Raw genomic sequence first — 18796 nt, forward strand, 5'->3', positions numbered from 1 at the left:
CTCACTGCTCATGCGCTTTTTAGAATAGTCTTTGGTGTTGTTTAAACCTTTGAATTCTAATCTACTGAATCATGAATACAAACAAAACACAGCACATGGTTTCTGTGCTCTAGTTTTCAAATCGACAGTGTTAAAAAGCGTAAGCTAGCAAACAAAAGTTAGCTGGATGAAATCAAATTATAACAAATAATATTAATTACACAAATTTAATTAAACGTCACTTTTATTTTATAAATTGCAAGTATCCTTCAGTTTCAGTTTTAAAATTATCCATATAAGGCGCATCAACGTCTTAAACAAAATATGAGTGGAATTTTTTTTTTTTCAGATATGCCACCCTTAATATCTTTGATTTTATTTAGTTCGAATAGATGAAAAAAACAAATTGTTGTGAAAAAAAAGAAAAGAAAAAGAGAACAATAATTGATGTGCATGAGAGTGAGTTGAATAGGTTGTTGATTTTTATTGGCTGTGGAAAACGTACATAACAATCTTAGCTAAGATAGAGGAAACTCAAATTAACAACCGATGGTGTCGCGTTCACAATTATGAAAAGCTCTATCTCTGGAACAGTCTCACGACAGTAACTTGTCGACACAGATAAATGCTTTGAAACCTAGTTTCACAACTTAAACTTAAATTCTCCATATAAAACAATGCACATGCTTAATTAACATAGATAATTTTATTTATATTACTTAATCAAGTGGTTCTCAAAACTTAATAATATCATAATTTCGGGAGAACAATCCTAATGAAATTATAATCTTCACTGAACCATATTTATTGAGAAGAAAATACATTTAGGATATATCAAGAAATAAACCTAAACTTATGTAATACTTTCTAAAAATATATATAGTTTTATAAATATCAAAATTAAAAATTTCAAATATATTATTTTTAGATTTCAATTTGTCATATGTTAATTTAGAAGTATTTAGTAGGTTTTACTTGGGTTCATATGGTGACTAGGTGCATAATTCTGTGGTATGTCATTATCCAGAGGTAGCCGTGTTTATGAAGTTGAGAGAGACGCGTGTGTCGATTCCGGTGGGTACCGCGTTTTGTTATCTATTTAACTTAATAAATTGGCTCAATTTAAACCCATCAAAATACAATCTAATCTCAACTTATTTTCCTGGCGCAGTTACCTTACTTTAAAACCAGGAAAAATAAAAAAACAAATATTGCCCGATAAAAAAGAGCCAAGGATCGCAAGGATTTGACTCATTCACCAATAAATGCCATTACTTTTCGTAAGGGCACTATATAATTTAATCTGATCCCTATTTTGTGCCGTTTTTACCCAATTCAGACGGTTAACTCACCGATCTCAGGTAGTTTGAACAGAAGAAGGAAGTCTTGGGCTAGAAATTGAAGTCTAAATGTAATTTTTATAGAGATGTAAAATTTGTTAGTTATTTTTGAAAAGTGTTAGTGGGATAAATTAGATACAAAATTATTCTTTTGTATAACTTGTCATTAGAAATGACAACTGGTCGGTCACAAATAATATTTTATCTGTAAAAAAAAAATTCACTTGTTATTTGCTTATTTATTTATTGGGTATCCGATTAAAAAGTATTTATGAATATTTTAAAATTTGCAGTTACCCATATATATATCTACAGATATTTAAAGAAAAATATTTTTTTAATTTTTTTTTAAATTTAAATTAAATTACAAAAAAAATATAAAACAATAATTAAATTAAATAAAAATAAAAATATAATTTTAATTAAATTAAATTTAATAAAATATAAATTAAATTAAATTTTAATTTTAATTAAATGTAACTTATAAAACATAAATTGAATTTTAATTTTAACTTTTGGTGAATAACGGATACTCGCACGTACAGATAGTATGATGCTCGCATTTGACCTATCTATAAACGACGATTATTAAAGTACCTATGGATAATAAATACTTGTGGATGCCAACTATTACTTATCTGTGGGTACGAAACTCGTTATCATGAGACAATTAGACAAATCCAAATGATAAATAAAACTCTGTCTCAACTTCTTAGATATTTTGTAAATAAGAATTTGAAAACTTGGAATTACCTCATGTGAAGTTTGCATAAAATAGGGTAATTCATTCTACTACTCAAATAAATCCTTTTGAGGTAGTATATAGTTTTAATCCTCTAACTCCCTTAAATTTGTTGTTTTAGATTTGATAAAAAAAATTTGACGAAACTGAAAAAACCGAATACTATATAAAAATAAAAATGTGGATCTATAAATTTATTATCTTAAATTTTTGAATTAAAAATCGCAAATCTTTCACATACAAGTTAGATTCATATCGTTCTCTCTAAAAGAATTGATTATCATGAAATTTGAGAGTGTAGCGTAAAAATATTAGGTGATAGTAACATATACAACGGCGGACCTACTCAATGACAGGGGAGCCACGGCTCCCCCAAAATTTTTTAAATTTATTTTTTATATATATTCTAAAATTATATTTATATATTATTTATATTAAGTTTATATTATGAAAATTTATAATAAAAGATAAAATAAAAAGTTCAATGGAGACATTGATTTATAAAAAAGATTAGAGTTTTTTTTTCTATCTATAAGAACTTTTCATAATGTAAATTATCATGAAAATGTGTGAGAAGAAATAAATACAAAGAGATAGATTAGAAAACAGAGATTGAAGAACACATAGATTGAAATTGAAGTATATATTTTCGGATGATCTCTCACATATCAAGGTTAGTATCTTCTTATAATTTATATATGTTAAATTTATGATTCTTTTTAGGATGTTTCTCCCAAATTAAGTTTATTCCAAATGAGTATAAATCCTAATTTTGATTTTAGGGATTGTTTTATGAAATTTGTATGAACGTTAATTATAATTTTTTCCAAATTATTATAACCCTTAATTATGAAATTTAGGGATTTTATGTTTTTTGCTGCCTATGGTAAATTTTTTAAAGTTTTGAATTTATATAATGTTGCTTATTTAATTAAAGTTATATGAATTTTATTATGTTTTGCATCGTGATAATTGTGATTTGTGAATACAAATTTTCTTTTTCTAAATAGGTGAGAGGTGATAAATTTAGATTAGAAAGAGTATGATAAAGAGTAAAATAATTGATTTTTTTTTAAAGAGGAAGGCTTGTTATGAAAACGAAAAAAAAAAAAACATCTACATTAACTAAACTTAAACAATTTCATGAGAACCAAGTATTCAAGACAATGAAAAACAAATCTCTAAATTTCCTAGGGTTACATATAATGAATTTAAAAATTCATTAGAACACGATCCGGGAGAAACATCCTCAAATTTGACAATAAATCAAATTGATGAGGTACGAAGGGCTTATCAAAATAGTATTTATGGTTTATATCATGATATAATAACAAATGATAGTCATATTTTTTTGAATTCTATTATTATGTGTGCTTGTTTTAAGCCGAAGAAATGAAGAGAAAAAATGAAAAAAAAAATTCTAACTAAAAAAAATTATATGTAACAAATTTAATTTGGCACCCCTGAATTTTTTGTCCAAGTTCCGCTACTATATATATATATATATATATATATATATATATATATATATATATATATATATATATATATATATATATATATATATATATATATATATATATATATATATATATATATATATATATATATATATATATATATATATATATATATATATACAACTCTTATCTCGTTGGGTAGAGTTTAGGAAATATTAATTACCTTGATTGGGCTGAATTGAGCATGAGAGTGTTGAGTAGTGGAACAACGATTGAAGTGAAGGAGTGTGAAGGCCTAGCACCACCCCAGATATCAGTTACCAATCAAACTAAGATACATTAGCCAATATGCTCCTTTCCAAATGCTCAATTATAACCAACCCTAATTGTAAATGATATTTGCATCAACTTTGAGGGTAAGACATCAATCTTCAGTTTGCTATCATGCCTTCTTATTCTCACTCCCAATCAAAACAGTTAAATTTCCAAACATTGGGCGAATGCTTTGTTCCCTTCTTTGTAGGAGCACAATTTTTCATCCATACATGCCTCGCTTAAACCATACTCAAACGTTGATGGCGTTCTCTTATCTAACCGAATAACTTCCGTATCAACCACCACCACACTACCACAGTTTACAACAACCTATCAACTCTTCCCCTTTATAAATCTCCATAATTATAAAACATAATTTACCACATCAAAGTAATTGTTTAAATTAAATAAAAATTTTAATATAATAAAAAAGTCAAGTTTTCAAATCAAAACTACAATAATTGTGACTTTGGTGTCTTTTAAAAGAAGGGGTTTTAAAACTTATTTTAGGGAATTCCATTCAGCAGTGGATCTTGGCCAAGTTTTAGAGGGAATAAAATAATATACTCAAAATTTAGATATGTTTCAAAGAGGTAATATGAAAATCTTCACATGCACGTGTAATTATTAGAATCTTAAAAAATAATCTCTCTAGTTTAATAATTGAAGTTTTAGTATTATCCTTTCAAAATATGTGGAGAATTCAAAATATGTGAAAATAAGTAGAATTTGTCTTGTTTACCTCTTCACGGGTATCTTTCTTTATATCATCTTTAAAGAATGAATCTATTCTTTTACTCTTTATCTATATACCTATTTTTTTTAAGTTATTTTTTTTTTCAAAATCTAATAAGAAATTGAGAGACTTAATTATTAAAAGAAAAAAGGTTAAATCATTCTAAAGGTCCTTATTTTTGTAGCGAAATCTCAAGTAAGTCCTCCCATTTTTATTTGATTCAATTGAGTTCCTATTTTAGAAAATTTGTTGCAATCAGGTTCTTTTCGTTAGTAGTGTAGTAAAGGTGTTAATTATGTGCCACGTGTCAACCCGTGTTTTTTTTTATAATTTTATAATTTTTTATAATTTTTAAATTTTGTTATAATTTAAAAAATAAATAAATAAAAAATTGCCACGTGTCAATATGATATTGTGCCACATGGCAGAGACAGTGTGATATGGTAGTGACAGTGTCACGTGTCACTATAGGTTGTGAAAAGTCTTGATGTAGTCTATGTATTTGTTATTTTGTCTCAATTTGATCCTAATTTTTTTAAAACTGAATAAATTGCATCCCTATATCAAATTTAATTTTTATATAAATTTTACAATGGTATTTTGATTATAATTGATATTTAAAAAAAAGTTTATTTAAATATATATTTTGCATTGAACTTTATTTAAATATTGTTTCAAATATTTATATATCAATAATTTATAGACAAATGTTAGAATTGGTTTAAAAATAACAAATTTATAAATTGAATTGTAAAATTTTAAATAAATATATTTATTTTAAATTGTTATAAAATTGTTTTAAAATTTTATATTTGAATTTATAAAGTTTTTTTGTAAAGCAACTCTAACATTTATCCATAAATTATAAATATATAAATATTTAAAACAAAATTTAAGTAAATATCAGTGCAAAATATGCATTTAAATAAACTTAATTTTGTTAAAAATACTAATTATAATAAAAATACCATTGTAAAATTTATATAAAAATTAAATTTGATATATGGATGAAAATGATTCAGTTTTAAACAAATTGGGACCAAATTGAGACAATAACAAATACAGGGACTACATTGAGACTTTTTACATCCAATAGTGACATGTACCACTATCACTGCCACATCACACTATCTCTGCCACGTGGCACAATGTTAGATTGACACGTGTCAATTTTTTTTAAATAAAAATTAAAAAAAAAATCACGTGGTGACAAGTGGCACATAGTTGACACCATTAATGTACTACTAACAGAAAGGACGTAATTACAACAAATTTTTCAAAATAGAGACTCAATTGAGTCAAATAAAAATGGGGAATGTACTTTAGATTTCGCTACAAAAATGGGGACCTCTGGAATGATTTAACCAAAGAAAAATTGTTGATAATCAAGTCCCAGTAAAAAAAGTCATGAAAAAACATATAGGACACAATGTTTCCTTCTATATTCATAAAAGAAATCTACAAAAAGATATTAAATAAAAAATACTATTTATTAAACTAATATTTCACTATCAAGTGAGATAAATAAAGAGTTACCCCTTTTATGAGAAACAAGAATAAAAGGAATGAATTTGTGTATAAGTTCATAGTTTTCTTCATAAACAAATAAAAACATGTAAAACATGTGAGATTAAGAATATGTGAGAAACTAATGAAAGAGAATATAAAATATATCTTAATAATTTTGTTTATTCTTTATTATATTTAATTTTATGTTTTATTATTTATTAACATTAAAAGTTATATATATATATATATATATATATATATATATATATATATATATATATATATATATAAATTCTCTTTTGTGTTCACACTTACTTATTTCTAATTTACCATTTACAACATAATTATTTATTTACTTTTAGAGACTAACAATTATTTTTACATGTTTTCTAAAAATCTATTCTAACAAATATATATCTTTTGTGTTCACACTTACTTATTTCTAATTTATCATTTACAATATAATTATTTATTTACTTTTAGAGACTAACAATTATTTTTACATGTTTTCTAAAAATCTATTCTAACAAATATATATCAAGAGGATTCTCTTTTATGTCCACAGTTACTTATTTTTAATTTACTATTTACAATATAATTATTTATTTACTTTTAAAGACTAACATTTATTTTTAATATATAAAGAGGATTCTCAATTACTTATTTCTAATTTACTATTTATAATATAATTATTTATTTACTTTTAAAGACTAACATTTATTTTTACATGTTTTCTATAATTCTAACAATTATTTTCTTCATCTTTTTTATTTATTAACCGTTATTTTCTCTACTTTTCTTCCTTTATTCCACTATGTTTTTAATAAATATAAATTTATTTTTGTATATTAAACTAGTGATATTACAATATCATATATAAATATATATAAATTTTCCATGGAAGGCCATGGAGGAAGTACTCAAGGACCGTGGTCAGGAGGACTGAGTTGGATGGAATGACTACATACAACAAATGTTGGTGCATAACACTTCGATAGGTGTTCAAGTATTTAGTATCTAGCTCCGCCTTCGTATACGAGCGCATCTTCCTCTTTGTTCTTCTGCTCCCTTCTTCTCCAGCAGAACCATAATCTGTATTTTCCATGTGTGAAAGCACCTCTCGTTCTGTTGGGATTGACGGAGTATTTGAATTTAAACCATAGTAAAAAAGTACATGTATTTATGTATTTATTTTTTCATCCTCGAACCTACAAATTTAAAAAATAATAGGTTAAAAAATAAAATAATTTTAAAATTAAAAGTAAAAGAAATGAAAGAATAGACGGACTTGAGTGTGGCCATCAACCGTCATAGAGTGAATCAAGGGAAAATATTAGGATTAAGGTTAGGGTTGACCCCAAAACCCTCCTCCAAATTGAAGATCAATCCATTGGTTAAGGAGGGAGTCACGTTACCGGTTAAAGGGGGAGCCATGTTATTTATGTTGGTAGGGGGAGCTATTTCACCTATGAATGAAGAATGATTTTGATGATGTCTACTTATCTAGGATAAAACATAGCTTGGTCCAGTTAGGATATGCATTAGGCAATTAGCTTCTCTTTACCAAATGTATTTCAGGCCTGCTGTGTAATTCTGTATATGATTAGTTTTTTAACTAATGGATTAGCTGTGAGTATGGTACAAAGTAAGTGAAAATATACTCACGATAATCGATTAGGTAAATTGCTAATCAAATTAGTGACAGCAAAAACCTTTGTATAAAAGCTGTTCTGGAATCTGTTTTGGGTCTGGAAAAAATCAGAAAGATCACGCAGTTTTCATCTGAGATAGAGCCATCTGAGAGACACAAAGTTTCAGAAGATTCTGCAAGATAACTCAAGTACAGATCCAAGAAGAATTGATGGTTGATTCTACCATGATGGATCTTGCTTGATTCAAGGAGCATCAAGTCAAATCTGCACAGCTTAGGTGTATTCGTTTCTTGTTTTGTTTTCTGTATTTTTGATTACAGTTGCTTCAGTGTTTGAAGTGTGGACCTAGGTGCAATTGTGTGGATGCATTGCTCCTATGGGGAGTTCTTGATTGTTGAATCAAGTTCTTGGGTTTTGGGGGTTAGAATTACATAGGTGTGCTTGTAATTCTTGGAACCTTTCTGTTTAGTGGAATCCTCCTAAGTGTGTTACTTAGGAGAAGGCTGGATGTAGATTCGCCTTGAATCGAACCAGTATAAATTGTGTGTCTTGATTCCTTCTTCTCTCTCTTAATCCTTCTTGATTGATTTAAACAGTCCATTAACCCAGAACTGTGTAATTGATTAATTGAGCTTTAAAACCTAAAGATCTTTCCAAGATTCATCTTAAACCAGTAAAAGCTATTAATCAATTCAGATCCCCTTGTGGTTAAGGTGATTAGACAGATCTATTTTTTAACAATTTATGACTAATCCTCCCCCGGGAACTACATTACCATAATTGGTGGTGGCAGTCGCACCAACTAATTGAGGAATACCAAGGTTTGCAACGCCGACGTGAACTACAACTACAGCTAAACTTTCTGCAACCACGGATGAAAACTTTTGGTTTTGATCCTTAACTAGTGCAGCTACCTTGAGGAATAGATGCACTTGCACGACAGAGGTGTCAACATCTCCGACAACATTACTCTTCGCAGCATTCTGCAGATGTTGGAGCATAACACTCTGATAGGTGTTCAAGTATTTAGTATACGGCTCCGCCTTCGTAGACGAGCGCCTCTTCCTCTTTGTTCCTCTTCTCCCTTTTTCTCCGGTAGAACCACAATATGTATTTTCCATGTGTTAAAGCACCTCTCGTTCTGTTGGGATTGGTGGGGTATTTGAATTTAAACCATAGTAAGGAAGGTACATGTATTTATGTATTTCTTTTTTCATCCTTGAACCTACAAATTTAAAAAATTATAGATTAAAAAATAAAATAAATTTAAAATTAAACTTGAAAGAAATGAATGAATAAATGGACTTGAGTGTGGCCGCCAGCATGGCCGTCAACCGTCATAGAGTGAATCGTGGGAAAATATTAGGATTAGGGAGTAGGTTTGACCCCAAAACCGTCCTCCAAATAAATGATCAATCCATCCATTAACGAGGGAGTCACATTACCGGTTAAAGGGGAAGCCATGTTATTTTTGGCTAATCCTCCCCTGGGAACTACATTACTGTAATTTGTGGTGGCAGTCGCACCAACTAATTGAGGAATACCAAGATTTGCAACGCGGACGGGAATGCAGCTACAGCTAAACTTTCTGCAACCACAAATGAAAACTTCTGGTTTTAATCCTTCACCAATGCAGCTACCTTGAGGAATAGATGCACCTGCGCGACAGAGGTGTCAACATCTCCGACAACATTACTCTTCACAGCATTATGCAGATGTTAGTGCATAACACTCCGATAGGTGTTCAAGTATTTAGTATTCGGCTTCGCCTTTGCAGACGCGCGCCTCTTCCTCTTTGTTCCTCTCATCCCTTCTTCTCTAGCAGAACCACAATCTGTATTTTCGATGTGTGAAAGCACCTCTTGTTCTGCTGGGATTGGCAGGGTATTTGAATTTAAACCATAGTAAGAAAGCTTCATGTATTTATGTATTTCTTTTTTCATCCCCAAACCTCTACAAATTTAAAAAATTATAGGTTAAAAAATAAAATAAATTTAAAATTAAAATTAAAATAAATGAAAGAATAGACGGACTTGAGTGTGGTCGCCAACATGGCCGTCAGCGGTCATAGAGTGAATCAGGGGAAAATATTAGGATTAGGGCTAGGCTTGACCCCAAAACCCTACTTCAAATCGACGATCAATCCATCGGTTAAGGGGGGAGTCACATTACCGATTAAAGGGGGAGCCATGTTATTTATGACAAATCCTCCCCCGAGAACTATGTTACCGTAATTGGTGCTGGTAGCCACACGAACTAATTGAAGATTACCTAGATTTGCAACGCCGATGGGAACTGTAGCTGCAGCTAAACTTTCTGCAACCATAGATGAAAACTTATGGCTTTGATCTTTCACCAATGCAGTTACCTTGAGGAATAGATGCACTTGTGCGATAGAGGTGTCAACATCTCCAACAACATTACTCTTCACAAGATTCTGTTGATGTTGGTGCATAACACTCTGATAAGTGTTCAAGTATTTAGGATCCGGCTCCGCCTTCGCAGACAATCGTCGCTTCCTCTTTGTTCCTCTCCTTCCTTCTTCTCCTGCAGAACCACGATCTATATTTTCTATATGTGAAAGCACCTCTCGTTCTGTTGGGATTGGCAGGGTATTTGAATTTAAAGCATAGTAAGAAAGGTTCATGCATTTATGTATTTCTTTTTTCATCCCCGAACCTACAAATTTAAAAAATTATAGGTTAAAAAATGAAATAAATTAAAAATTAAAATTAAAAGAAATGAAAGAATAGACGAACTTGAGTGTGGCTGCAGACGTGGCCGTCAACCGTCATAGAGTGAATCAGGGGAAAATATTAGGATTTGGGTTACGGTTGACTCCAAAACCCTCCTCTAAATCGACAATCAATCCATCGGTTAAGGAGGGAGTCGCGTTACCAGTTAAAGGGGGAGCCATGTTATTTATGACTAATCCTTCCCCAGGAACTACATTACCGTAAGTCGCACCAACTAATTGAGGAATACCAAGGTTTGCAACGCCTACGAGAATTGCAGCTAAACTTTGTGCAACCACGGACGAAAACTTCTGGTTTTGATCCTTCACCAATGCAACTACCTTGAGGAATAGATGCACCTGCGCAACGGAGGTGTCAATATCTCCGACAACATTACTCTTCACAGCATTCTGTAGATGTTGGTGCATAACACTCCGATAGGTGTTCAAGTATTTAGTATCCGGCTTCGCCTTCGCAGGCGAGCGCCTCTTCCTCTTTCTTCCTCTCCTTCCTTCTTCTCCGATAAAACCACGATCTGTATTTTCCATGTGTGAAAGCACCTCTTAATTAGTATACACACAGACGCGACAATGTCTGTGTTTATGCTAGTATTTTATAAAAGAAATAAATTTTTCCTAATTTAATTTATATTAATATAATATATATTACATATAATTTTAAAAAAATAAAAAATCAAGTGGGTCATGGCCCCTACACTAACACTAATCTCCACCACCTGCTCTATTTATAATGTTTCATTTGAAATTATTTTTAGTGTCACTTTATTTATTTTTTTAATAAGAATCTAAATGTAATTTTGGTTTACGAGACTCTTCCTCTACCAATGGCGGAACTAAGATATGACAAGGGGAGCCACGACTCCCCCATTTTTTTTTTTGAATTTTTTTATATATATTTATATACTTTTTAAAATTATATTATATATTATTTATATTATGGAAAATTATAATAAAAGATAAAATAAAAAAATTTAATAGAGACATTAATTTATAAAAGAGATTAGGTTTTTTTTTTTCTGACTATAATATCTTTCCACCATGTAAATTATTGTGAAAGTGTGTGAAGAGAGATAAATACAAAGAGATAGGTTGGGAAATAGAGGTTGGAAACACATAGATTGAGATTCATGTATACATTCTTGCATGATCTCTCACAAATCAAGGTTAGTATCTTATTAAGATTTATGTATGTTAGTTTATTATTTTTTTTAGGATGTTTCTTCCAAATTAAGTTTATCCCAAATTAATATAAACTCTAATTATGATTTTAGGGATTCTTTTATGAAATTGGTATGAACCCTAATTATAATTTTTCCTAAATTATTATAACCCTTAATTATGAAATTTAGAGATTTTGTGTTTTTCGCTACCTGGTAAATTTTTTTTTTAAGTTTTGAATTTATACGGTATTGCTTATTTAATTAAAGTAGTATGAGTTTTGTTATGTTTTGCATTGTGATTTGTGAATATAAATTTTATTTTTTCTAAATAGGTGAGATGTGATAAATTTATATTAGAAAGATTATGATAAAAAGTAAAAAAATTGATTCCTTCTTTTCAAAGAAGAAGGTTTGTGATGAAGATGAAAAAGAAATGCATTTAAGCTAACTAAACTTGATAAATTTAATAAGAACCAAGAATTTAAGACAATATAAAACAAATCTCTAAAGTTCTCAGAGTTACATATAATGAATTTAAAAATTCATTAGAACGTGATCTCGGAAAAACGACATCAAATTTGACAATACCACCAATTCAAATTGATGAGATACGAATGACTTATCTAAAATGGTATTCATGAATTGGTATCATGATATAATAGCGAATGATAATAATATTTTTTTGAATTCTATTATTATGTGTGTTTGTTTTAAGGAGAGGAAATGAAGAGAAGAAAATGAATAATTTTTGTTGTAAAGAAAAATTATATATAACAAATCTAATTTGGTCTCCCTATAATTTTAGTCCAAGTTTCGTCAAAACTTTCATATCATGTAGGTAGTTGCACAAGCTACCAGTAGGAGAGACTAACGTCGAGGATTGGAGTGGTGACCACCACCCATGTAACTACATTGTATGGTGTGCCATTCAACTCAATGTCGGTCACCTAGTTCTCGTCTGCGACGACTTTACCTTTCACGCCTCACAAATACCACACCCTGCCTCCACGACGCATCTTGCCTCCGCGCCTTTGTGCATCTTCGTTGTGCATTGATTAAATAAGGCAACAATTCATTGATATTAGAAGGAAATGAAAGTCTATCAAGATGCAAATTATGTATTTCATTACTTCAATGTGGTGCTAATGGAACTTCTTACAAGGAGCGAAGACACTAAAGAGATGGTGGTTTAGGTGAAGAAGGCAATAAGTAGAAACGTTTTATACTGCCTATATCTAGAGTGAAGAAGGCAATAAGTAGCATAAGAGTACTTTTGTTGGTGTTAAAAAAAAATTCAAAACATTTGAGTGTTATATGGTCATAATATGTCTTATACGCGCATATCAGGATTTAGTTTGCTATTTAGCTTATTGTCAACAGGATGCAGCTGTAATTCAGCCATATCATATGATTGAACCCCACTTCATAACATGCTTAGACAAAAGCTAAAGAAAGGTCTCACTTTTATATATTTTTTTTTTGAATTTGAGAAGCTTCCATATGGCAAGATTGCTTCGCAATTGTTGGATAAATCCACCCAGAGAGAGAAACCATAAACACATTCCTCACTTTTCTCTCGTATTATAATATGGAACAAATAACGTCTGAAACTATATTATTGTAGTATTCTTTTAAAAAAAAAAGTATAATCTCTCTACCATGGTAACAAATTTGAAATCAAGTGGGTGAGCAAATCGATAGAGGAGGGGAATATTTGTACCTATATACGTGAAGAGATCAAACCCTCAATTATTCATAATTCTATACGCCTGCGCATGCATTTCCTTTTTTTTTTTTATAAACAAAATTATAAAACTAGACACACGTAGTTTTATCTTACAACTATTTATTTATTAGTTAAATCATTTTAAATAATATTTTTATAACATTATTTTCTCTCTCGCTGTCTCCTTTTACACTTCCCTATTTGATAAAGAAAGAAAGAAATGATAGATCCGCCGAATCACCGTTGATAATTATGTATGGATTTGGGTGAACGCGCTTGGATTAATCTAATGAAACAGCGGGGCCCACTATTTCAAATTTGGATTGTCTCAGGTTGTTTGTTACCGTTGGTGAAGAATCGTAGGTCTCAGATTTAAATCTGGACATGGCAGTTTCGAAGGAATATGATATTGCATGTTTTTACAAAAGTAGCGGCGTGGCTTTTCACTTTTTACCCTTCCAAAATCCACTCATAGCCTTTTGCTATTTGCAATGAACAATCAAATGTAACAAGTTTTTCATTTCCCTTTCTTTTCTTCTTATTCGTGTCACTTCAATGTCTTTATAAAATATTTTTGATTGTTAAAGAATACCCGCTAGATTTACGTGCTAAACCAAATAACACAAATTACTTCTGTCATTTTTCCCGTCCTTTTTAAAAGAGAAAGGATAATCTGAAATTTCAATCACAAGGTTTATTTATAATGCAAGTTGTTCTTGTCTTCTTCATTAATAAATTGTTAAAATGTTCATATGCATTCTTTACGATGAAAATATGATTACGTATTTCATATTTATGCATGTAATTTAGTTTTGCAATAATATAGACGAAATAACAAATATATAACATTAATTACTTTTATTCAAAAACTTTTAATTAAGCTTTAATAAGCTTTTTCTTTTTAAATTAGAAACATACAGAAGCAGTATAAACTTAAAAAGCTCAACAATTTATATATTATTCGAAATTGATGTATATTATTATTGTAGATGGATATCTTAACTTTTTTTTTTATTAAAGGCTAAGTTACTAACTTTACTCTTGTTAACTTTATATAATTAAATCTCAACACCCAGTGGATTTGGATCCTCTAAAATGAGCATGAATAAAGTGATCCTAGAACATGATGAGAAAATCAATAGGGATATTTGATACACTTCAAAAGTTATTATGTTTATGTGTATAGAATAGTAAATTGTTCACTTTAAAACGATTAGATATTTGTGTGATCAAAATCTCACATTGATTAAATCTATAATTTATAAGAATAATTTTAGATAATCATATTCCATATTTCTATTAATTATCTTATTAAGTGAATAAAATATTGAGTATCTCGGTGTTTTTAAGATATTAAATACATTTGTGTAAAAAAGGTTGCGTGATAAAAATATAAAATAATTTTACATGTCATTAAATCATAAATCACCATATATAGTAAATTTTAACTTTTATAACAAATAACAATATAAAATTATTTTACACTACTTATTTATTTCACAAGGTATTAAGAATGTGAATATAGAAGAAATACATTGCTAGAGGAAATAACATTATTATGTGCTCAGCTTGACAGAATGATATTTTGCTTAAGATTAACAGTTTCATTTGTTAATTATACTTCATCTAAAACAAATTATGTTTATACATTTTTTTGTTAAATCAATAATAATTTTAATGCGAATGTATAGTCAACAAGAATAATCAAGGATTTTTTTATTATATTTTATGTACCTTTTAAGTATTTTTTTAATTTAATCACAGAAATGTGAACTGAAAAAATTATTTCACAAAGGAAAAACATGTTCAAGTGGTAGAAGACAAGGAATATACAGAAACATAATACACAGTACCCGACCGAAATTTATAATGTATATTTTTGTCACCAAAGGATAGATTCAATGCATTTTTCTCTCCAAAACTACTATTGTTACAAAATGATTTAGTAATAATCAATGGGTATCGTTGTTGTTGGTTCATTAACAGGTTAAAAAAAATAAAAGTATACTTGGTTGAAATCAGCAACTTCAATAGGTTACACCTCTGGTAGAAAATTCGTTGCATTTAGCAACATTCTTCTTTCTGCTTATCTCTTCTTTGTCTCATTTACCATAGCCCATGACTTGTTCTCCTTCTTTAAGCAAGGAATTCTAGAACACATTAATGTTCTTCTATCTTTTTTCTCTTAATTTTGACTTTCATAAATCCTCCATGCCTTCCAAAAGGAGGTTTTGTTTGACCCTGCCTTGCAACTTCTCTTTCCCTAATTTATGGGGTCAAATCTACCCTTCATTTTTTCTCAAGTACATTAAAAAATATATTTAATTTTAATTCATTCTTATATGGTCAATTAATCACAATTTCCTATTGGGTTAATTTTAAATATTAAAAGTAATTATTGTATTAGTTAACAAATTTATTATAGTTGATCAAATAATATAATATAATCTATATATTTATCCACAAAGTAATTAAAAATAGAGATGAAACTATAAGGAAGAAAAGGTTGTATCAATATTGACAGATTTATTTATTTTAACAATCATTCAAGGGCAGTATTGGAAGTTCAGTGCTGTGTAATTTTATATATAAAGTTCAGATTTTGGAGAGAGGAAAACAGAGTTCTAAACGGACTTCGAAAACCAAGGCTGAAATTTTACGAGAAATGGAGCTCTCTGTGATTGCTAGAAACATGGAAGAAGTTGTCTTGTTGGTCGATGATTTGAAATCGCTTTCTGGGATTTCTCGCTGTAGAATATGCCATGAAGAAGAATTTGAGAGCACCAAAACCTTGGAAGCTCCTTGTGCTTGTTCGGGGACAGTTAAGGTAAAATCCAGGTTTTCTTAACCTCGTATGTGTTTACTTTACTTTCCACAATCGTCTCATCTTCGTATTTTTTTTTTCCAGTTTGCTCACAGAGACTGCATTCAGACGTGGTGCAACGAGAAAGGAAACACAACTTGTGAAATATGTCTCCAGGTATGAACCATGAAGCTTTGGAACAAGTTTCTTTATTCTGTTTCTCACAAGTTTCAATCGATCATGATTTCTTGATGCTAATGCTGGTAATCCTCGTTTGTTGATAATGATAAACAAGGACTTGTCTGCGATCCCTTTTTCTGTTTAGCTTTTGGGTCAATTATTATTTTCTTAAGTGAAATGTTCATATATTATTTCACGAACTTGTCTCCTTCATTCATATCCTTGTTTTTGCAGCAATACGAACCTGGATATACAGCAGTTCAGAAGAAATCGCAAATAGCTGAAGCAGCAATGACCATTAGGTATTCTCCCATTACATATTTTTTTCCCTTATTGAATATGTCACATGATTAATTTGAATGTAACCATTTATTTAATACAGTTTTAATTTTCTTGGTTGCAACGTGTCTCAAACCGCTTCTTCCGCGTGTGATTTAATCAAAGGGAGCTTATGTGTCTTGCAATTAATTATTTAGCCTTAATCGTATCAAATTTCTAAAATGTGGCTCCTGGACTAAGCTAAGATCATCATTGTTTTTCTCTCAAACCCAATTTTTTTAATCTTTTAGGTGCAGAAAGCTTTTTACTTGATGATTTGTAGAAGAATTTGAGAAATACTAAAATGTTAGTTTGAATTGTTTGCTTAACGTTGTTCCTGGTGTATTACATTGCAGGGACAGCCTCCAAATTTCAATGTCTGAACAAGAACCGTTAAACACAAGAATAGTTGAGGGAAACAATTACTCGGAATGCACATATGCTGCAGATAGAAGCGCTGCTTGTTGTCGATCCCTGGCTTTAGCTGTAAGCATTATTTACTTGTAAAAATAAAAAAAATCAAAATATTTTAAAAAAATTATAATGTATTAAGTGTTTTACCTTTTTCTCTGGATTTATTGAGAGTGCCGTTGGGCAGTCCTACCTACTCTTCTTCTTGTTTAGATTTTTTTTTGTTTGGTAGTGGGTGATGGTAAATCTTAAACATAAGATTTTCGTAAATGGCATTGAACAGTGGCATTGGCAACTGGCATTGTGGTACATAACATGATTATTTGTGTTGAATCATTAATAGGTCTGAGGTTGATTTTTAGAAATGGGAATGAATGAGTCAAAAACTCGTAGAATGAAATTATTGCCACCGGAATGGGCCAATTGTATGAAACTGGATTCAGAGTAGTGAATGCATTTATACCCGTTACATGGGAATTGGGCCATTCAGATTTTGAAAGTGTGTTTTAGTTTAAATTTGATTTAGTCGGCGAATGCGTTGTTAATGGGAATGCCACGCCACTACCGCACGCGGTTTTGCTCAGAGTCATATTAAATGACCATAACAATTTTATGATAAGAGTATCTTCTAATTCATTCTCTTATATAAAAAATACCATCAAATAAAAATATACATATTTAAAATTTTGAAAATGTACAAAAAGGAAAAAGAATTGGTTTAAAATAACCGGTGGGTATTTGATTTTGCAGTTCACTCTTATCTTGCTTGTAAGACATCTTTTTGCACTGCTTACGAATGGAATGGAAGATTATCCATTTACAATTCTTACGGTAAGTAAGGACTTGATTTGAAGTTTTCTACTAAAATTAATATTTACTTTGTGAATCATTGAATTAACTTTGGATATTTTTAATTTTGTAGGTTTTTTTACTGAGGGCCAGTGGGATTATTATACCTATGTACATAATTATTAAGACGATCGGCGTGATACATAATAATATCAAACGTTATCATCATCTTCATCAGGTTCTAAAGTTTTTCTTTTTCATGCATTTATATTTTTTATTAGGGTATTTTGTTTATTGGTAATGACTGGTTCTTGGATTATTACGAGTGACATGCTGAAATCACAACTAAAAAATGATTGTTCCTCTACTTATCAGGATTCTGATGATGACTCATCGATATCAGATGGAGATGAAGAAGAAAATGAGACAGCAGATGATGATGCAATTTTAAGACATTCAGAATCATAGCTTGTAATTTGATTTGATTTGATTTGTATCAGAGCATTATGCTGATGCTCTGTCAAATTCTACCATTTTGAGGCATAAATTTACTGTAGAAAAAAAGAAATGAAATTCCCATTGAAGTGCAAATAGCTTTGTCGTACCAAACCAGGTAGATAAAACAACCACACTTGAAATTACAAATTGTTGGTTAAAACTTGAAATTACATGGCCACTTCCACTACAAACAAAACTGGCATGTCAGATAACGTTCTGTCTGTCTTATCGTACTAATTATTTGTTATACATTTTAAAACTACAGTTTTCCTTTTCTTAAGCTTATTTATTTGTTTTTGGTTGGAGTTAATTTGGAAGGTGCATGAAATTGTTTGATCTAAGAAAGAAGACGATCAGAAAATGAGAGAAAAATTTATAATAATTAATCAATGATGAATTTGATAAATTAAGAAAATATTTTAA

General features: G+C 29.8%; 1 protein-coding gene across 1 annotated transcript; it reads left to right on the forward strand.

Annotated features, from left to right (window-relative positions):
- Positions 1-16007: 16007 nt before the first annotated feature.
- Positions 16008-18464, forward strand: LOC114192355 (uncharacterized). The gene is made up of 7 exons (XM_028082054.2): positions 16008-16201; positions 16283-16354; positions 16592-16659; positions 17032-17161; positions 17837-17917; positions 18009-18113; positions 18251-18464. The coding sequence occupies exons 1-7, from the start codon at positions 16040-16042 to the stop codon at positions 18341-18343; spliced, it is 711 nt and encodes a 236-aa protein (XP_027937855.2). The 5' UTR covers positions 16008-16039; the 3' UTR covers positions 18344-18464.
- The last annotated feature ends 332 nt before the right edge of the window (positions 18465-18796 follow it).

Source organism: Vigna unguiculata, chromosome 7 (genome assembly GCF_037176805.1).
Source record: "Vigna unguiculata cultivar grain cowpea cultivar isolate G323 ecotype 2 chromosome 7, ASM3717680v1, whole genome shotgun sequence".
NCBI classification, from domain to species: domain Eukaryota; kingdom Viridiplantae; phylum Streptophyta; class Magnoliopsida; order Fabales; family Fabaceae; genus Vigna; species Vigna unguiculata.

What these genes read in the sequence shown, in the direction of transcription:
- LOC114192355 (XM_028082054.2), top strand. Translation starts at nt 16,040, where the DNA reads ATGGAGCTCTCTGTGATTGCTAGAAACATGGAAGAAGTTGTCTTGTTG. An exon ending in GTCGATCCCTGGCTTTAGCT is followed by an intron (nt 17,162 to 17,836) that starts GTAAGCATTATT and finishes TTGATTTTGCAG; the next exon opens with TTCACTCTTATCTTGCTTGT. An exon ending in GTTATCATCATCTTCATCAG is followed by an intron (nt 18,114 to 18,250) that starts GTTCTAAAGTTT and finishes TCTACTTATCAG; the next exon opens with GATTCTGATGATGACTCATC.